The sequence below is a fragment of the Pseudopipra pipra genome, chromosome Z (assembly GCF_036250125.1).
Source record: "Pseudopipra pipra isolate bDixPip1 chromosome Z, bDixPip1.hap1, whole genome shotgun sequence".
Classification (NCBI taxonomy): domain Eukaryota; kingdom Metazoa; phylum Chordata; class Aves; order Passeriformes; family Pipridae; genus Pseudopipra; species Pseudopipra pipra.
In genome coordinates, this window is record NC_087581.1 from 50040516 (window position 1) to 50063172 (window position 22657).

At 34.6% G+C, this 22657-nt stretch overlaps 1 protein-coding gene across 22 annotated transcripts in view; it reads right to left on the bottom strand.

Annotated features, from left to right (window-relative positions):
• MEF2C (myocyte enhancer factor 2C) overlaps positions 1–22657 on the bottom strand; it is a 134550-nt gene that overhangs the window by 75122 nt on the left and 36771 nt on the right. For 16 of the 22 annotated variants that reach the window (XM_064641823.1, XM_064641833.1, XM_064641839.1 and 13 more), the window contains one exon: positions 1230–1427. In XM_064641823.1, coding sequence (XP_064497893.1) covers positions 1230–1283 — 54 coding nt within the window. In that variant the 5' untranslated portion in view covers positions 1284–1427. Of the gene's footprint in view, positions 1–1229; positions 1428–4860; positions 4966–11687; positions 11778–22657 lie in introns of all 22 variants that reach the window. The other 6 variants (XM_064641821.1, XM_064641828.1, XM_064641824.1 and 3 more) reach the window with 4 other exon arrangements.

A 22657-nucleotide genomic window follows, 5' to 3' on the forward strand; every position in this document is an offset into this window, starting at 1 on the left:
TCATTTTGCTTTTACATATGATTTCCCCCCATGAAGAACACAAGTGACTACTAACTACAAAATTTAAAAATTCTTGGGAAGCATGTTTAAAGACTACAATTTGTTGTTATGCCTAGGATGAGTTTTTTACAGCTTTACAAAATCCTCTAAGCTTCTTAAAAAACAACCTGAATATATAAAGAATTTTATACATCAAATTAATAGAACTACCATATTAACAGCAACTGGGTATCAAGCTCTTAAAATCAGCTACTGAAGATTATTCCTAAATTGCAGCCAGGTGTATGAAGAACATTAATCATAGTGTCAAATAATTATATGGAGAGTTTCTCACAATTGTGAATCTCCAGTTTCAACAAAACATCTATCCATTTACTTCAAATGTAAACAGGAGCATTTTCACTGATTTTATTTAAAGATGTCAATTGCTGAATTTTATTTTTGTGAAAACAGGAAAGCAGATTCTCTAATTTATGGCCATGATCTAACTAGCAGAGATAGTGTTGATAATACGCGAGAGTGACTCAGCCATTTTATCTAAAGGAGAGGTAATAATTAGTTAGCTGGTCCTGCTGGACCTAGCATCAGAGATGGTCACTTGGCTTAATAACTACAACATGTTAATATAATTCTATATGGGTTTTAGAATATGTGAGGCTACCTAAATTATTTTTAAAATTCAGACAGGAAAAGATGAGATTTTTTTATGATGCAGTGTCATTTTTATCTGAAGGAGGTAAAAATAAAAACACTGCAAAGGTGTAGAAACATAAATAGTTGGGAGCTCTGTATTTAAATGCAAGTCCTCATATTATAATAACTCATAACAGTTCACAAAAAACAGTACAAAAAGTCTGCATTCTGTAACAACTCACAGATGTGCTTAACAATGTATATTCCAGACTGAAAGTCAAAGCAAGTGTGGAGGGGGCCCAAAGTAGAGCATAAATATCAGACTTTGTAGAACCAAGGCCTGAAGTAATAAATTACTAACTATGCATGTTACTAACTTGAAAACGCTGTGTGTGAGGTTTCTGGTCATTTATAAAATGACCTATCAACAAATATTTGTTGATGGCTTTTTCTTTGATGGCCTTACAAACATTGTGTATATATATACATATATGTAGGTATATGCACAGGCACACAAAATTATCAACTTTTTATCGCTTTTGATAATGTCACCTTATAAATATATGATGATCAAATGTGGTATGTTTGCAACTCACCTGTCTGTTACGTTCATCCATAATCCTTGTAATCTGAATCTTTTTTCTCCCCATAGTCCCCGTTTTTTTTTCTCTCCTTCTTCCTTAAAATTACGTATTTTTCCCTTCTCTTTTCTTCCTCTTTCCTGTTTCCTCAAAACAAACCTCTTTCTTCAGCACTTGCTCTACTCAGTTCACAGTCCTCTGCATCCGTTCCTGCTAAACACAGAAAGGAAATCAAATGTTATTATGAAATTGATAACCAGATGAAAGTTACTATGGAGCTGCCCAAGCATCTACAATATAATTTAGTGCACATGTAAATTATAATAAAAATTTACTGCATCTATAAAATAAGTAATGTATGGAGAAATAATAATTTAATTCAAAGGCTTCTTTAAAAAAAAAAAAACAAACCACCAATATATCAAGTGAAGAAAAGGGCTGAAATACACATTGTGAAAATTTTAACAGAATTAGGTGCCTCTAATTTCAAATATCACTCACAGACCTAATATGAAAAATTACCTAAATCAGAGAGTTAATGAACCTTTCTGTACCTATGTATGCAAAGTAGGCCAGCTAATTCATTTCTGAAGGGAAAACAATCTTGTGTTTTGACAGCAGAGGTGATAATGTCCCTCATTATGCAAATATGATGGACCTTTATTAAAGTGTTACTTGATATATAAGAGATGTCAGCTACTTTAAATCCAAAATTTGTAACCTTATTCTTTAAGAATATGGATTAATGAAAGTATCACTCAAGACACTTGAAGAAAACACTAGCGCATTTTCCCCTCGTTTCATCTCTGTGTAAGTTCTAAAATGTTTTGATGGAGGAGTTATAATCAGCAAAAATATCTTTCCTTATAAAAATGGAATAATAGAGACAGATGATAATTTATGAATGTTCTGAAAAATATTTTTACTTTTTTACTAATGCACTGATCTTTACAATACTGGCTCTCTTGCTGAGCTAAGGACAGTTACAAGCAATATACAAAAAATAAACAATGCAGGACACATTCTATATTTCACAAAATGTCATAAATCACATAATTAATTTCTATCATATCCAAAGTGCTTTTAGCAATAAAAGACTAGATGAAAATAGAAGAAAATACAGAAATGAGTTAGTCTAGTATGCGGTAAAAGACATAATTTTTCCCCCTCTGTAATCTTAGTTTACAATATTTTTAGATTTACGTATTTTGAACAGAACAGTACAGAGTTCTTTGAAATACAGAAGAGGAAAAAAAATCTGAACAACACTAATTTAAATGGTTTTTAACATTTTCATGATAGCTTCATAGAGTGTTAAAAATATTGCCTTGGAAACAAAAATTTGGTAATTTTAAAACAGGAGCTAGTGTTTCCATATTTATTCTAAGATTGTAGTCTGTCAGCCAACCTGATAAATTATCACAATATGTTACATAGCACTAAGCTGATGTCGTGGCCATTTATTCCATTATTTATCTCTGATTCAAAGCTACTGAGGTAGAAAAGCTAGACCTCACTCCTGATCTTCAATTGTCACTTGATTTTCTTCACATACATTAAGCTGCTCATGTTTTATGACTAAAAAAAAAAAGTTAACAAATAAATAGTCTGAGTTTTTTAACTAGCCACTATGATGTAATTAATCTGTTGGGTAAAACAAATTTTCAAGTATAGTAGTTATTACTTTTCTGCACAAAAATGCTTTTTTATATTATTTTCTAGCCATATTTATATATCATTAACATAATGCAAAGTATGGAACATGGGCCAATTCATATTGATAATATAATAAAGTGTGGGCTAAAAATATTTTTTTTTGCTGCTACTTTTTGTAGCTGAAAACAGTAACTTCTGACTACTTAAAAAGACACAAAGGTACTTGACCATATTTGCAACATAAAAAGATAAAAAATTCCAAAAATATGAAATAAATTGATCAAATGTATTTTTAAAACCTTTTTTCCCAAACACTAGGAGACAGTCTTATCTGATATTCAGTGTTGACAAACAAACCCAGTCCATTTTTAGAAACAGTTTTAAATTTCCTTGGACTAGGCTTATTTCCTGTTTTTTTCTATAGTCTTACCTCCAACAAAAAGACCAAGTTAGAATAGTGTTTCCCATGCACATGCAGGACTCGAAGGAGTCTAACAGGCTTTCTCTGTGACAGTAAACCCATACGCTAATCCACAGCAAATGCATATGGAACAACTTCCTCTCCTTTCATTCAACTGAAATCAGTGGCCCTATCAGTTTACAGCACTATGTCTGCCTAAGCTCCTATTCACTGCAAGGTGGAAGGTCAGGGTGGACAGATTAGAGCAGTGGTGACTGGTTAGTGAGGATGAGCTGTTCTGCAGACCAAGACGCTCATGCTTAGTGAGTTCAGAAAAAAAAATCTCTTAATGCTGAGAAAAATCTTATCAGGAAGGAGAGAAATCATAGTGGAGGAGCAATATGTTGAATCTCTCTCACACACTTATCAGTTCCACATTTAAGACCAGTCTTTAAACAACAAAAAATTTATAGGCAGTTGAAAGTCAGAACACTTAAAATTTTTGTGATCTACACAAAATTATCTTAAAGTAATTCACGCAACACTTGATGAGCAGAATTTTGTTTTTCATTGCTTTACTACACTAGTTTTATTTTAGGTGGAAAAAGAGATGTGTAGGAAAATAAAGTTGAAAGGGAGCAAGGATGACTTCATTGTTAATTATCATGCAACTTGAGAGAACTTGAAGGAGAAGACAAATTGTGTTAGGTCATAGGTATAAACCACACAATTTGCAAAGAAACATAAATTTGTTTCAACACACCACGGGTTTTCTTGAAAAAAATCTTTCTTCCATTTGCTTTTTTCTTACTTCTCTAATGTCAAATATAAGCTTTCAATTGTTGTAGCAAATTTATTTCCTTTTAAAAAAAATAATTTCTGCTATTCTTACCACTACTAGAGACAAATTGGGAATGTTGTGGTGTTCTCTATATCTGTCTTATTCTTTTACATACACACACACACACACAGATAAATATACCTATCAACACATAATGCTTCAAGTGCTATTCTTACTATGCTTTTGTGTGTAGTTCTATTTATTTCATTAGTACATATATTAAACAAACAGTTGGATTAATTCCTAATCAATGAGACACAGACAAGTAAATCAAGACATCTCATTCAAGGGCTATAATGTTCACAGGTTGGTAATTTCTAAGTCAAACAGAATGTCAAGACCTCTGGAGACTAAAAAATTGCCATGGCTGCTTTAGGTCTTCACCAGTGTTCTCAACACTTTTTGAAAGTTCTTGCAGGGTTAAAAATTGCACTATCAAGTATTTAAAGTTCCTCTTAACTCATAAATTATTTCCCTAACATTAATAAAGCACATTGACTAGAAAAGTTGAATGTACTACAAAACTGAAATAGCACTGCAGGCTTCCATTATCCAAGAGAATTTAAAAAGAATTTTGTTGAAGTACCTCCGCATAAAAGAAACCTTCCAACTTAATGATAAGGTCACATGCAAACAAATTGCATTTAAAGAAACACAGTGTTAGATGCTATTGTGTTATAGTCATCTGCATTTTTTCTTTTTGCAAAGCCAAACATTAAAAAAAAAAATAAATAAAACAGACTGCTTACAAAAAGAGGAACTTCATTTTTGGCGGGCTTCTGTTCACTTTGTGATTTGGCAGAGGCAGTGGTAGCTGACAGAAGATTGATCTGAGCCTTGAGAAGGGCAAAGAGCTATTGGATAAATGCAGCAGATCAGTTGACTGCTCCCATCTCTCTTTTGAACACTCACACACAGACATATAGGCACAACACACACACACACATATGCACACCCACTATTCCTGCTCTGCAACACAGAAGAATCTTGACAGAATGGCAGGAAACACGCACAGAGCGGTCAGGGAAGGATATGATGTCAGCAACCACGAACAATAAAAGGTGTAAAGGTGCTTCCTTCCCTAAACTGTTCCAGAAGTGCAAAATGGGAACCAAAACTCTCCACTTCCTTCTCCAAGCAGAACTGTCTGAATCTGCTCTGCTGCAAACCCCAGACAGAGAGTCCTTTGAGCAGTTACACCAGGGGCAATAAGAAGTATCAAAACAAGACAGGAAAAATATTTAATTTATAAACAAGAGGGCAGTCAGAGAAAAACAAAGTCAAAATGTGCTAGAGTTTAACATTTTCATGGTTGCTTTACGAAAGAAACAAACTTGCCATAAAGATGTCCCTGTTCCATTAAGCGGCTTGCATTCTGAATGGATTAATTAGGTTAAAACTGAGAAAAAACCATTTTTTTTATTATCCTGATATAAGGAAACAAATAAAAAAATGCTGTCCCCTTTCTCTTACCATTCTTTTCTTGGTGTTATAAAAGTAGCTTTTAAGGTCTATGAAATCTTTTTATGCAACCCTGTTTTCTCAAACAAGTTTTCAATCATCGTCTAAATAAAAAATGTGAATGAATTAAGTAAGAACACATCAGTTACTTTTCTGATGAAAAATTAGCTGCAAAAACTGCAATGTAAACATGAAAATTGACAGTGGGGAACCCATATTCGAATAAAATGGTCACTCAAATATTCTCTGTAAAAACCCTGGTTGACTATGTTCCATACACAGATGAAGACAACTATATAGTGAAGAAAAGACAGAGATACTGTAGCAATTCAAGACATCACTCATTTGGGGTCTATCACCTTGAGCTTGATATAGTTGAAGGAAGAGCATGAAGGGTGAAAATAATGATCATCTATCATGTTATCTGACTGAGATCAGCTGATATTAAAGATAGAAGTGGTTCTTCACATTCACATGGTGGTTTGGCTGCATAGTCATTACAAAAAACACAGTTTGGACCATTAACAGAAAGGTTATGATAAAATTATATATGTCATCATCATGGCAATATATCAGTAAAGCAGCAGTGGCACGATCTACAGTATGGTTATCCAGGCAGAAAGCCATGCAAGAAATGAATCTGAGTCATCTTAAGCTTTCAAACATCTGTCTACAACACTCTGATTTAGAAATTAAACATAACCTACACTTGTGTTTTGATCTTATGGGCAGGCTGCCATATGAAAAGATTGGAAGGGAGTTCATTTTAATCTACTAAATTTAACTCAAGAGATCATGCATTTTGCTACAGGAAATATAAACCAAATATTTAAGCCATAATGGATACACTGCAACAGATGAAGTACTACAGATTACTAGAGAGACAGTAAGTCAAACCAAAAAAAGTCTGTACATGAAGAAAATATTTGTAAACTTTAACTACCAAAACTTATTCATCTTTTCAGTTATCTACCCTCATTCCTGACTTATGGCATGAGTTTAATTTATAATGGAGAATAATTCAAGGGCAATGATGTTCTGCACCAAGGCAGGAGTAAAATGTTCATAAACTTGCTAACTGTGAAATCATTCCTTATAAGTTGTTAGTTAAAGGTTTTAGAGAAAACTTGACTCATTTGATCTGAAGTCATATTTCACTAATTTTACTACTGATTTTGACAGTATCTGCTGGATTTGTAAGATTACTTCAACTGATACTCCATTTATTAGTTAATGTGTTCATGTGTAAAGGATAGAAGAATGTATTTATTTTTAAGTCTGAACTTCCGGAGTTATACCTCATTTGCTTTTCATGTTTATATTTTACCATATTCCCAATACAATGACAATGTAGCCATGAATTGCAGAAAGTTCCTCTTGCAGACAAGTTACTGACTCTCAATCAATACCATTATTTGCATGCCTTGGAAGTGTCATGAGAATTCTAGCATTATGATTCTTTTTTTTCAGTTTGGACTTCTGAAGACTAGCTGTAAGAATGATTCAGATAACTGTGGTCATTGCAACTTGTAACTCAAAACAAGTTATCTCACAGAGCAAGAACTTGTGCAACGAGGGTGGAAGAGTTTCACTTGCTCTTATTTTGCAAAGTTCCCCTGAAAAGTTTTTTGGGCAAACTAAGCATCATTGCCAAAATAGTGGAAAAGATGGCACTTCCTAACAGGAATCCTGCTTCACTATGTCACACAACACCCTGCTTTTTAATGGACTGAATTAGTGAGACATTGAATACCCAGTCTGTAGCCACCTCTCAATTTAAGCAGATCCATGCCTATATGAAAAAGAAAGGAGTAACTTTATCTTACCTTCCAGTTGAGAGGCATCCACCCAGCACAGTGACAGGAGGATTTTCTGAATATTACATGCATGTTATACCAAACCTGGTCATGCTGATAAAAAAACCATGATAAAAAACCACGACAGGAGGCCAAAGGCCTTCCAAGTGATTGAGGAATTTGCCACAGATAGTGAGTCACTCCTTGCAGCAGTGCACCAAAAGAAGAAACCAACAGCAATCTAGATGAAAACTGATTGCCTCCACCCCAGTAAGATACGTGCCTGCTACACTTGATGAAGAAACGACAACTTGGTTAAGTTAAAACATTTTTGAAGATGGCCATGATGAAGAAGAATATTTGATTTGTAAAGCAAAGAATGCATACACTAAAGCATATTTTAAGGAAAACCTTTAAGTGAAATGTTAATATAAAAATATGTATCTGTGAAGAGTCGGTTGTTTTTAAACTACAATAATCAGCAGGTGGTATTTCCATGCCTACCCATCACCCAGAAGAAAGAATTGGAAAGTAAATAGTTTGAAGAAAAAGTTTGCAGGTTTATGATTTGGTTCATGCTGTACCCTTAGCAGCTAGACAGACATAATGGGAGTCTGACCAATATGTACGGAATAAGATCCATGAAGTTCTTCAGAGACTGTCTCAAGTACAGCAGTTTATCCAATTAGACAAGCTGATAATAAAAGGGAAAAAAATAAAGAACTGAAAACTGAATCCCCTAATTGATCTGAAATGGAGACAGTACCTAGGAATGGGAACCTGTCTGAAAATGGAGTAGGGAAATTGGACCACTGCAAATCCAGCTAGGAGACTTGACAGTTTTGAGATAATAATTTGATTGGATTGCATTATAGTTAATAGATGTGTAATGAATATCAGGAAAGGTTTTACAAATCCAGTCTGTCATTTACTGAGCTGGAGGAGATGAGTAAGCAATTCAGTAGTCAACAGGGTAAGATTTAGCACCTTGTGAGTTGAAAAGGTGTCTTAGAGCTACTCTGATCTGGGTCTATCTGTATTTAAAGACATCTTGCACACCAGGTAAGATGTTACCGTTACAGTTTGGGAGCAGTCTTACACACAAATACAAAGGACTTTGGAGAGTGTTGGCTTATTACAGAAAAAGTCTAAGATCTACAGAATTGAGTCATTGCATCACCTGAAAGCAGTCTCTGACTGGTTAGATCTAGATGTACAGATTTGTTCCTAGTGCATGTATGTGAGGAAGTCTGTGGTGAGGAACTTGACTCCCCAAAATGGCTATAAAGAATCAGGAGATAATTCCAGGTATTATTGGAAGAAGCTATGTACTGCAAATATCAAATCATAGTCTGAACTTGGGCACAAGCACTTGGCAATGGCGGTATCAGTGACAGACAATTTTAGATTGTCCTCTATTGAAAAAAGTACGGATTGATTCTCAAAAGGATCCTTTTCAATTAGACTTTTGATTACTTTCTGCTTATAATTTGCTGAATGGTAGAAAGCAAGGAAGCTCGGTACAGGCACTTAGACAAAGGAGATGGAGACAGTGTCTGAACTATGGTCAGTGATGAGTCTGGAAGCAACAGATGGAGTGGATGGAGAAGAGAATTAAATTTTGGGTGAACAGGTGGACTTGTTGATATCTACATAGACCTGGTGTTCTTCATCTTCATCCAACAAGCTCCAGAGAAATTTTACAGACTCTGACCCAGGATCCTCCCTTTTATCACTCAAAGGGCACTGTAACATGCCTATCTATGTTTAGCAATGCAGCTGAGTTCTCCTATTGCAGGTTTGTGCTGCACCACCACTTCACCCCTGTGTGGAGGGAAAAAGACTTGGATTGTAGAAACTTCATAAACATAATTTTGAAAATGGATGTCTTATAAATTTGCAAATGAATCATTTCAGGAAGCTTTTTGAGAAAAGAGAAAGCTTTTAGAAACACGATTTTTGTGGCATGAATAAACAGGACAAACCATGATAAGAACTCAAAGTGTCTTTAAATTACCGAGCAAATAAATGAGTGAGCACTGTATTTGGTTCAAAGACTAAGCTGAAAATTAGGAGGGATCATCCAAGGAGGTAGAATAGGGAAACAACTGAGGATGAAAATACATTACAACTGAGAACATAGGTGCAGAAATTAACAAAAATTCAGATGTGAATAAGTTCCTCATTAAAAGAAAATATATACCTCTACCACAGAACAGATTCCATAGAAATATTGTGAAGGGGTTAATAAAAGGAATACTTTCCAACATAACCAAAGTGAGTGACAAAAATTGTCAAGGTAAAGCTTGATTGAAAGTGAAACTGTTTCGGGTTAGTGATGGGAAATATCCTGACAGGAAAACTGTATAAATATGTTAAGGTGGTAAAACATTTTTACTGGATGGGAAGTGTGGCTCACGGTGTTGCCATTTTAAGATTAATTTGAGTAGTGAATGGAAGATGAAAGAGATAGAAGGAATAGGATTATTGCTGGTAAGTGTACCTTCTGTGCTCCTATAGTCCTGAACATTGAAAAAAATATAGGAAAGAATTATTTTTTAGGAGTTTGTGATTTGTGAGGACAAGGAGAAGCTGAAAATGTTGAGATATTGGGAGAGAGCTCAGTTATAGAAAATACAAAGAGTAGAGCTTGGAAATAAAACTAACACAGGCTTTGGAATAATGGCTAATGGGATAGGGAACTCAAACATTAATACTTGATAATGTATAATGAATCAATTCTTAAGTCTTGCTACATTTACATAAACAAAAAGTATTAAGGAAATATTTGACTCAGTTATCACTTTCCCTGCCCTAATGGCAATAATCCTGAATTTGGCTAGCTACTCAAGCCAAAACAGGACAGTCTCTTAAGCCTGTACTTTAATGTTGTTCAGCTTCCTATCAGAAAAATGAAGTAATTAAAAATGAGAGGATTCATGCAGGTGTCCCTGAGCCATGGAAATTCCTCAAATAATAGGATAAAACCTATTCAGGCTTGAAAAATTTGATTATAATGACTCAGTTATTTATTTATTTATTTATTTTCCACTATTAGATACTGTATGATGCAACCAGTCACCTAAGCCCATCACTGACTCATTCCAAAGATGGAATGAATCTCAGGCAGACATCACTTAAAATGTAGAGAATGTTACTGATTTCTATGTAGCTACTTTCTATGTAGCTACTCCTTTTTACTAATACAAACATGAGAATAGATCCACCGCTAGTACTGAAAAAGAAGTCAGACAAGCTTTATAAGCAGAGTTAGTACCTCATGTAGACTAACCAATTTGGAAAAAATAAATCACCTTTATGGTGTACAATTCTTTGGCTCAATGTACCCAAATCTCATCCTTTTATTTCAGCTATGGAAGCTGGAAATTAAATATATTACCTCTGCCCAGAAATCATCTCTTATCTGTGGTGTTAGATCATTTCAGCTACAACTATACTACCACAGAAACAGAATGTTGGTTTTCCTACAGCATAGACCTAAACACATAATTTTCACGTGTAAATACCTTTATTAGTTTTCTAATGCAACCTCACATCTGTACATCCTTCATCTGGTAATTTTTTTCTTAAAGGGGAATTCTTAGACACAGAGATGTTCTTTCTTCTCTTTTTTTTTTTTTTTTTTTTTTTTTTTTTTTTTTTTTTTTGTATACTCAGTTCTAGAAACACACTCTTTTTGCTTTAATTTCTTCCCAGAAATGTCAAGAATTAAATACAGTTGTTCTCAAATGTAGACTGCACAACATTGTGGAGAGCTGTTGAGCTGCTAGCAGTTCATTCATTTTGTGCGAATGCTAATATGATAAATATGATATAAAAACTATTGACACTCCCTGAACTCAACTGCTTGCCCAGAGACAGATGCAGGCTTAAAATGAGGAGAAAGAAGAAGAAGGGGAAAAGAAAAAAAAAAAGGCAAGGGAAATGTATCAATCTTCCCAATGACCATGACAGCTGAAAATCTACATCATTAATGCTTCCAATCCCACTCAGATAATTTTTTCTCCCAAGGACAAAAGGAGATGAAATGTGTGTCAGGTACATAATAAGGCTAAAAAAAAAAAAAAAGATAGTACCTGCATTTCACTGCAGAGGGGTGAGGAACCACCTCTGTGCAATGTGTCCTTTCTAACGGCAAAGTTCATAAATTAGGACAGGTCGCTGCTTTTAAACATATAAAATACACACAATTTAAATAGAAACACATTAATTCAGAACAGATCTGCTCTAAAAAAAGGAAAAAAAAGAAAAGTACAGTGGCAGTATAGCAAAGTAGCATGATTACAAAGACTTGATACCTTTTACAAGCCACATGATAGGAAATAAACCTTGCACATATATTGTCTTGTGCCTCATGTCTGGAATTCTGCATGTTCAGGAGGAAGCATCTGTTGGAAAAATGGAAGGTTCTGACTAGCAAGAAATAAAGTATGTGGTCATATCTCTTAGTGCTAGCACATCATAAATCATTTGCTAAAGCTATTTACTTTCTACCTCCTGGCTGCATCTTGATGAGGAGGATCTCTCTATGCTGTAAGATCTGAACTGAACTCTCACTGGTTTGGAACCAGAAAAAATGCATAAACAGATAAGGCTGCTTATAAGTAAAGAATTTGCTATGTAAAAAAAAAAGTAAAAAAATATGGGAGAAAAAACATTGCCTGAAACAACTGGCTTTATGCTGTCTGTTCAGAAAGAAGTTTTCTGTTGTTCTGGATTAGTGGCATATTCTACAAATTTTTTTGTTGTCCTTGGTGGGGGACAGACAGGCAAGCAATAGATATATTTCTGTTAACAATACTCTCATGAAGAGAGAAAAAGAGAGAAAATGGAGAAACCTAAAATATACAACACACTGAGGAGCTATGCTGTGATATGACAAAGAGCTAAAAGAACTGCAGCTTCGTATCTGCATTAGTTACAAAGACATAAATAGCCTCATCTAATTTAGTGTACTGTTCAAACACATCATAGTTCACATTCAGTTTTTGAAAACTGTGCTAGGTAACTAATTCATACTCTCCACATGAGGATTTGATCTTCTAATTTTTCACAGAATTGAAGTCTAACAGCTTTAACCTCAAGATCTGTAAAAGCAAAATTTCTACTGAAAGGGATGGTGTTTACCACACAGGTACACCTACCACTGTCTATAACTACAAAAGCCACAAATGAGCATCACATCCTGCTTACTGAACCTCAGCTGTAACCACTCCATTAGCACATGCATCTGGATTTATTTATTTCTTACACATATAAGACACAATGCATTTGTCAGTAGCCAATGTAAAAAGTCAACATCCTTGACAAATATCAGAAGAAAACAGATATATAAAATGTTCTTAATTTGCAGAGGGAAAATACAGTGGAATTATCTTGATAGTCTCCATTCTATCTTGAATGAGCTTTTGTTTTTCTAAACAGATCATTGCCAGCATTGTTCATTTTATTATTAACATAAAAGCATACTGAAAAAATAAAAACATAATCAATAAAAAGATACATTAGCTAAATCTTTTTGTGGCCTTGAATGTACATTACGTTTTCTCAGAAATGGCACTTTTTGAGCTCTATTGATATGTAAGGTGGTTTCTGATGAAATATATTCTTAGAAACAGGCAGTCGTGGGAAAAGTAGCAGGCAGCATAGTGTAAAGAATTGGATTCAAGGTTGGGATGCAAACATGGCTGAGATCTGCTCCCTCTTCTGCCAAAAATATTTAATGTCACCTTCATTTTCTACTCAGTTTTGCTGTTGGAAACATGGGGATAAGAAACCTGTGGATTTGCTCGTGCAAATGTGCTAAGAACAGTGAATATTTATTACACAATAGAGAAATTCCAAGGGCTTTCAGTCAAATCCTATACTTTTCATCTGGCATAATTAGTGAGTATGTAAACAAATAAAGCAGATAATGTAGGAGACTTAAAAATGTACAAAATCAATGTTAAGGGCAAGGTTATGATAATAAATATATTAATATCTATATTTAAAATCACTAATTTCAGAAAGTTATAATTATCTGGTATACTAATGCATTTATATATGCATGCTGTTCTAGCTCTATCATCCTTTATGCTAATTTACATCTTCTTGAAATAAAGATATTTGACAGTACTGTCATATAAGGTCCACCATGCTACACAGCAGATTCATCAGTTTCCTGCTTCCCTCTCTCTCTTACAGCATCCTAATCAACCTAATTAAAGCTTAGTTCATTTGAAACCTCAGATGACAATTTGTTTAACTCTATCCCACTGTGATCTTTTTATAAAGAGAATTAAATTTGATCTTCTGACAGCAATTATTAAATGATCCCAACTGGCCCCAATTAAGACACAAGGCTCACAGGCCTCAAAATCCAATAAAGTGCCAAGCCCTCTCTATTACGTGTATATCTCTCTTTACCTTGCTTTATTTTCTTAAAGTCAATTAAGCTCATCTTAGCAAGTGGATCTGAATGCCATTGTGTAGACTAATTCAAGATACAATGCATCAATTTACTTTCAGTGACATTCTGAAATGGGGACAACACACTCAAAATCATAATTTTGAAACCCTTCTCTGACTCCATTCACCTCACTTTAATGCTCTTCACTGTGTTGCATATGACCTACAAATGCTTACTTGTAAAATACTGCCTCCAATGAGTGGTGACTAGAGAAACATATTAAATATCCATGGTCCCAGTTTTGCACTGCTTACAGTCCTCTTTATAGTAATACATTTCTTCTGTAAGCATTTCCACTTGGTTATCATCTCTCCATTTCAGAAATTCAAAGAAATGTGATGTTCGTGTAACTTCTGAGGTTAACCTTTATTGCTTTTAATTTGTGCTTTAATTTTTCCACACATGTTCAGTGGTGTTCTGTGAAGAAACGTTCCCATGATTTCACACAAAGGCAGGTAGCCCCAGGATTTGGAACGCATTGATTGTGTGGTACTCCAGGGAAATAGCTGAATTAAAACCATCCTCACGAGACTGAAGTAGCTTCCATACACATCTGGCTCTTCTTATTCTAAACTCTAACACCTGTCTGGAAACTTAACCCCCATCTTTTCTCTGAAGAACAAATGGGACAGATTTATCTGCTGCCATTCGGTTTAGGTCAAAGCTGAGCTGTGTGGTGTTCTGCTAAATTAATTGCAATGTAATTGATACTGTTTGACACAGTTTTATGACCAGACTGCTCTCTCAGTTTTAAAATATATAAGATTTTGTATTTCTGCACATTCGCTCTAAATACAGCTTTGAGTAAAAATATAGTAAAATACACCACACAATTTCTGTCTCAGTATTTCTAATGAATCATTATATAAAATAAGATTACATGCACAAGTATTATCAAAAGATTAAGTACCAAGTAAAAATGCAGGAACATTGCTTCCATTGTGGTGATTTTTTTCCTCCATTTCCCTAATTTACATACTGATCAAATGTAAGCATGATTTTCCTTCAATACAAAAAAGATAGAAAGACACTTTCAGTGTCTTTCTATAGTAACTTTCAGTACACAATTTTCTTTACTAATGTCCAAGTTTATGTAAAACATAACTAGACACATTTCCTGTTGAGCTGGGAAAGATACTTTTTTCAGTAAAAATTTAAAAAACTAAAGTGATGCCAATTGCTTTGGAAGTAAAATCAATTTTTTGTTTTTAAAGAACTTGTACATTTTACATTTAAGAATTAAAGAAAAATATTGATTTCAAAAACGAGGCAGCATTTTTACTTCTGGAAATGCTATATGACACCAGTAAATTTGAATGTTAACATGCAATAACAGTTTAACGAGAATTTCTAATTAGACATTGAAATGCCTGAATATTAAAAAAGATTTCGGTATACCACACTACTAATTATTTCTCATTGTATTCTAATGATCCCATAAAAGATGTTAATTTTAGCTCTTTTGCTAAAAACAGCAAATGCTGTAACAGATTTAGTGCAAAGAGCTGAAAATATCCTGTGGAAAAAACTCTGTACAGAGATCAGATCAACCCAAATCCTGCCATTACTCAGCACTGCAGTGACGTGCAGATGTTTGTAGTGGTTTAAGGAGCCGGCGGGGGCTGGAAACTCTACATACTCAACTCCAACATGATTGCAATTGAACCTCATCAAAGAGCTCATAATTTGTCACAGAAAACAGCCAATTAACATATGTTAGAAAAAGGCTTCCATAAAGATAATATATGATTAACGATCCAATGCAGCTGTCACAAATCAAAATTCTGCATTTTAAAAAGAAGTATCAGCCTGGGTGTCTGAATGTTTACATGGACAATGGATACTGTATTTTAAAAAGCTACAATGGAAAAAAGACCCTAGTTATAGTATTTGCTCCAGGTTTGGAGTTAGAGCTTAGGGAGATCCAGGTAAGATAGCACTACTTACAGCACTGGCTGTTTTCCTGTAAATAGTTAAGACCCTTGTCAAAACACAACCACTATTTTGTTGTAGCGCTGTTTTAAAAGACAGACCTTCACTGCGAGTGTGGTGGCCTTCACTGATGTACTTTGCTGTCAACACAATCCTCTGGAAAAACAGCATGTCCTTTTTGCTACCAAAAATGCACTGTAAAGCTGTGCATTGTAGCCCCAGGGCCAGCGCTGTGATCCTGGCTATTCAAATGCATGGCCCTGAGTGAAACTGCATCCCAGCCAGTCCTTTTATTTCACATTTACACTGGAGAAAATGAAATCTGAATGCTCCCTGCAACCTTAATTTAGATAAAGAAGTTGATTTAAAATAGTTTACACATATATATGCATGGAAAGTGAAGCCTGTTGCTTTATTAAGACAGAACACTGTGATGCCTATTCTGAACAACTGTCTCTACTGCCTGTATTTTGCATAACAATATTCTAATTACTGAAACACTGCATAAATAAGCTGCTATTTTTTACAAACCATTATGCATTTTTCCTCATATCATTTGGGATCCTATGTGGCAGTCAGTAAACTCTTAAGTGACTTGAATCGTACTCTGTTTGTATGTGTGTGTCTATGTGAGCGTGCGTGTCCTTGTCTTGACATGGTGTTGTAAAAGGAAGTGCTTCCTCTTTTCTGTTTGAAAGAGACCCAAGAAAAACAAAGTTTTGAAACTCAGTAGTCTGACTGGACATTAATCAATGTATTTTAAAAAATGCGTTAACTCCTATTCAGTCATACATAATCATATGCTGATGGATAAAAGCAGGGACAAATTTTAGTCAGTGCTAACAAAGAACAACATCATGGAGATGGTATTCTCCAGAAGTGAAATGTGATGATTTTTAAGCATCTTTTCTCACCTTTAAATCCTTCAATGATTCAGAAATGCCGTTTCCATTAATGTTACAGGCTCTAGTTAGTGTCATCAGCACAAGTTAATTCTCTTAAAACAGTATTTATTATACTGTTACTGAAGTATCTGGCAACTTCAAAGCTATGGTTTCACAAGCCCTGAATAGGCAGAGACTTTTGAATATGCTAAAACTTAATATGCCAAGAGGTCAAAAGGAAAACCTAAGTGTTTAAAGCTACTCATGTGTGTAAGACTGCCTCAAAAAGATCAAAACCACTGATATTTCTGACCCATTTACATGGAGCAAAACTAGATAATGCTTTTTAATATTCCTCACTATGTCTCATTATGATAAAAAAAAATCATTACAAATCACTGTCCCTTTTAACAAAACACTGTGAATAACGTTAAGGTTATGCTGCTGCTTTTTTTTTTTTTTCTCCCTCAGGACTGTGTTCATTGATTCCCAAGCAATCAGTAATATTTTTGATTAAGATCTCAGAAATAGCTGAAAATCCCACAGCTTCTCTACTATTGAAACTTCACATGTCTTTGGCTGTCCCCAACTAATGAAAATAAACTATGCAGCCTCAAGCTAAAGAGATTAATTTCAATTTTGCAATGAATAGATAAAAAGACTGGACAAAATACATTCCACATCTACTACATTGTCATGTCTATAACATAAAATACACTTTTGGCCCTAGAGACAGTTTGAGAAGGGAATAATAATATTTGATGTGCAAAACGAGCAGTACTTAACAAATAATACAATAACCAAGAGTCAGATGAGAACTGTATATTTTTTCTCATACTTTTTTTAGAATAAATGCACATGTTTTGAACAAGACAGATTTGAGTTTATTATTTTTTTCTGAAAATAAACCTGCTTTAAAAAACTACTTCTAACAGTAACAGTAGAATAATTAAAAGCTAGTTCTTAATTGTATGGAAATATTGTGTCAGGGTGATTTCCTAGTCTGTAAAACTAAATTTCCCCTCTTCATAGGTAAATCAGATAATTTTACAATTAGAACATGCTCAAATGACCAGTAAGTATCAGCACACTGCTGTAAAGCAACATAGTTTTCAAACAAATTCATCAAATTGTTCTGCTATTTACTCATCACAATTTCTCTAGGTAAGAAATCTCCAGCATATGTTTTTTTTTTACTTAGATATAACAAATTATGCATGATGAAATACTTTAAATATGTTCATCCTGCTATCTGTCTATGTTGTGCTGCAAAAATGAAAACCATCTGCGTCAGTAATGGCTTCTACTAAATGAAAATGTTGATAGTATGTCATAACCTACTTCAAAATTTTATAGGTTTTGTTACAATTATTTTAAAAATATGAATCTAGGCTTCGGAAACAGAGTTTATTAAAACAATATCCCACTTCCTGATTGTTTCTGTGCCTATGGAAGTCAGTTGGAATTTTTCTATGTACTCTAAAATACCGAGACTTTGAGAAAAAATTGAGAATACTTTATTAAATGCCCAAGATCACTTTAGTATCAAGGCTGCAGACTCTAAATGGTTTTAACCCACACATCTCTATGGCATTATCCCATTTAAATAAAAGATAGATATGCTGAAGACTCTCTGATAAGTCCATTTGTTGATTCTGGAGGGGTGAAATTAGTTACCATGATGCAGAAGGCTCTAAATCCTCATAGATTACAGGAATGTTATCCAAGAACAAAGCATCACAAAATAATAAAGACTCTGTATGAGCCATATTTAATACAAAGGTGTTACTACTGTTACCTAGAGTTGAACACCGTGGAGTCAAAGGCTTCATTATATGATTTTTTATGAAAAAACTATAGAACACGTTGAATATGTTCAAGTATAAATTAGGAATGTCAACAACTACAGCTTTCCTTGTTAAAATTCCTAAATTACTGAAAACTTAAAGGGATACTTTCCAGTAATTTTAATCATCCAGTATTTTCCCATACCTGCTCACGGATTTACTTTTCAACACCGGCAGCCTGAGACAAGAACTAACAGATTTATTTTCCATCTTAGAAGATCTTGCTGCTCAGTTGTCATTTTTTTCTTGCCTTTAATTGATGGAAGCAACTCTCTTGCTGGGTTATAAGTTTAGTGTGTCTTTGGGGCTGTTTTTTAGGCCAAATTTTTTATTTTTATACTTTTTGTTGTTGTTGTCTATTATCCTTTGATGTCAGATTTCCCCATAATGTGTTCCAGTTCCCAGAGCAGTTTCTTCAGACGAGAGCCACACATTAGAACGTCTGTAGCTCCTGCTGAAACCTTCTGCAGGGATAAATAGACTGCAGCAAATCTACATCAGGTTGTTTCTCGAAACTCCACTGATGCATGACTCCGTGGAAATAACCACTGACAAGACATATGCAAGACATTGTGGTATGGATTCAGGTGCGTGCAGACTGGTAGTTGTCAGTCTTACAGTACAATACCTTGTCTGATAAAAAAACATAGAAATAAGACATCAGACATTCTTTTGCTATTTTGGTTAAGCCAGTGCATCACTCATTTCCCTTCACTGGTCAAAAATATGCTGATCATGACATACAGTGTCATGCCCATGACAGGCTGGTGTTAGAAGGCTTTGAAGTATAGGGGTTTAGGACCACAGGTCACTCTGCTCAACCTGGTTTGTTTGACAAAAAGCAGAAGAGCAGCAAGAAGAGAGTCTGGCACTACCTTGAACAGACTCTAAGGGTTCCTTCAAAATGAAGCAGGCTCTGCACCTGTCACAGACAAAGCATATTCCACATCAAGTCAGATATGCAGAAAGGAGAGCAAGAATATTTGCCTGTTTGCCCAACCCTAAGTCAGTGCCATGCTCTGCTGCCATGTAAGAGGGTGAGATTAGATGATTGTCTTTTTAAAGACTTGTCATCCTCAATTAAAGAGGTGTCAAATACTCTTAACCTGTATGGTCATCCTGGTTAATGAGAAGGACACTTCCCTGAATCATTGCAGTCAAACCAGTATGTGCTGTGATCCTCTTGATTTTCACAAGCTAATTAGGATCAAGCTGGGTCAGATTTATGTACTGTAAATTCTTTAGGACAGGGGCAATATCTTCCTACAAGCTCCTACATTCCAAAAAATAACAGAAAAAATAATGGGCCTTTAGTTATAAGACTCCAAACCTGTGCAGGAAATACATGAATTAGAGAGTGTTTTGAAGGCTCTGTGCTAACAGAAAGGAGTGTGTTAACAATAAATTGCATTGAAAACAATGGACTAAACCTAAAGGAATGATAACACTTCATTCTTGAGTCTTGTCTGAATAAACCTAAAATTGTCTTTCCATGGCTGAGTCTCTGTCCACTTTTGCCAAATAACACTGATTAACAAATATTGTTTAATATTTGTTACTGGCAATAGTTCTTAAGCTTGAAATCATAGCCTATAATTAACCAAATTAGTCTTCCATTTTCCAGGATACAGGTCACTGGATTCATTTGTTTAAAATAAGTCATCATTACTTTTGGAAGGACATTTTAGATTCCAGGTTGCTGTCAAACCTGTATGAGAATGTAGTGATGAGAATGTAGTGATTTATTTGCTAATATACTTATGGGGTTTTCTCCATGAATTTTGGCCATATTTCAGCTGGAATTCATGGAGCTTTCCACTTGACAGGGTTAAAATCATTTTGGAATACAGTAAGACCTAAAATTATGTGTAAAGAGGGTATATTTTGAGCCTAGTGTCACTGAAAGAAAATCACTTTGTGAAAATATGATGAAACATACTCAGTACATTAGGACCATTAACACGTAATTACATATATTTTAGTCAATATCTATTGTGAGATTGATTTTTTATATGCATCACAAACTTGAATCCTTTGTGAACTATATAATGAAGACTAACATAAACTGCCACATTGGTTTTGACTACCATTTTGACTTTTTGCATTTTACTGCAGAAAACAGGCCCAGCATTGTGGCTGTGGTGTTCTATCTGCTGTAGTAGGATTACATGTCATGCACATTATGAAACCAAGAAGTGTGAAGGGTAAATATGAGCATTGTATTGAAATAGTGGCTCATCTCAACAGTGCTGTGCACCTGGTGCACTGTGGAGTGACTTCTTTTAATTCTTCCCTATTCATGAAATAATGATAAGTAAAGATAAGTAATTTAGTTCTACATCATTCTTCTCTTCTACCATCTAGACAATAAAGAAAACACTCCTAGTTTGCATTTTAGGAGTAACTGCTTATTCTCTGTAACTGAAAATCTGATAATACTGTAGTATAACATTTTCTCCTTGCTGTCTTCAGTAAATTTAAAAAAATTGTTAAAGATTTGCTGTAGCACAGCCCTTCAGAAAATACATTCTACAACTGAATTTTTAATCTCTCGCTGCTTATCAGTGATTTGATCTGATATTATGAAGCAGGTTACTTTGATCTTATTACAGTCTAAAGTCTCTGGTCTTTTTGCATCCATGCACGTGTATCTTATCTCCCTTTTGCCATCCAAAAAAGATAAATGCAATGGCTACATAAAATGAACGAGAAAAGGAAAACACTTCAAAAATGTGCAATAACTTTCCAACTTTTGCATATATTTTAAGGAAAACTGGAGTTTAAATGAGCATTATATGCAGCATTCAGAAGAGATGAATCTTCCATTAGAACACACAGAAATTTAAGCAACAGAAGAGCTCTGATTTGTTCAGTCATCTGATTTATCTGGTGTCTTCCATCTTAGTATTTGAACTCATAGTAATGCCCATGGCATCACTCCTTTTACCCTACCTTCTCTGTTAGCAGTCATGCATTTCCTTTGACAAAGGAGAAAAGTTCATCATTTTAGTTCTTCTTATACCAGTACACTAAAAATATTTCCCTGCTGCCACCTTGTTAATTCTAATGCAACATTCCAGCTTCAGGCCACTAAAAACCACAATCTGAATATGTCAAAATAAATGATAGGAAAATACTGCAGAAGTAACCTTCACTTATGCACTCCATCAAGGGTACTGTGAAAAAGACTAAGATCAAAGGAGAAACACAGAATTTGAAGCAGCTTGTTTAAATACATTTGTTCAAGATAAGAAGGAAAAAGAAAACATGCATTTCTTTGTTAAAGGGAAAGCTTTTTTGTGTCTAATATAGTAGAGAAATTGTTAAAGGACAGTTCATTCTCCCCCAAAGATTACTTGTGCAATGCTGCCAAGGTCAGGGTCAGCCTGGGTTATCAGCCTGAACTGGTAAGTGCCAGACAAGCAAGATAAGCTGCCTTATTCTCCTTTCTGCACTGCCTAACAGCCAGTTTCTAATTGCATGCGGAGGAACAGGTAACAGAGTTTCCCTCAAGTTTGAGATAAATGTTGCATTCTGACACACTTCTTTTTCAGTTGTATAAATTCAGACATATTTAGGGCATAAATCCCTGAAGAACAGTGACCCAAGTATCCAAACAAGGCGGAAAATAATATTGTCATTCTTGAAGGCTAATTTTGAGTCAATTCCCTGTGAGTATTTTTCTAGTATAGAGTTGCAACCGGCACTGAAGCACATTATCTATTATTTAACTTAGCATTTTTATGCTTTTGATTTACAGCAGTGTTTTGGGAAAACAGACTGAAACAGAAGAATGTAATATTTAGCAATGATCTGTAAAATGTGCTGTAAATCTGGCCCAGTTATTGATCAATATTCTTACTATGAGCATCAGGTACAGCATGACTAAGAATGAGTAGTATGTTTGTACTGGTTATTCAATCGCTGAACTGTAACAGAGCTATTTCTGTACTTTGAATAAAAATAGATTAACACATCTCTTTTATCATTTTGTATCTAGGGAGAATAAATCATATAGCAAAAGAATGCATGGTATTCCATGATGCCAAAATAAAATTTGCTCATAGGAACCAGTGCTACTAAAAACATCACATTCTACTAGGATTGTGATTCAAGGCGTAATGTTTAAGAGTAAGTTACTCTGAAGACTATTC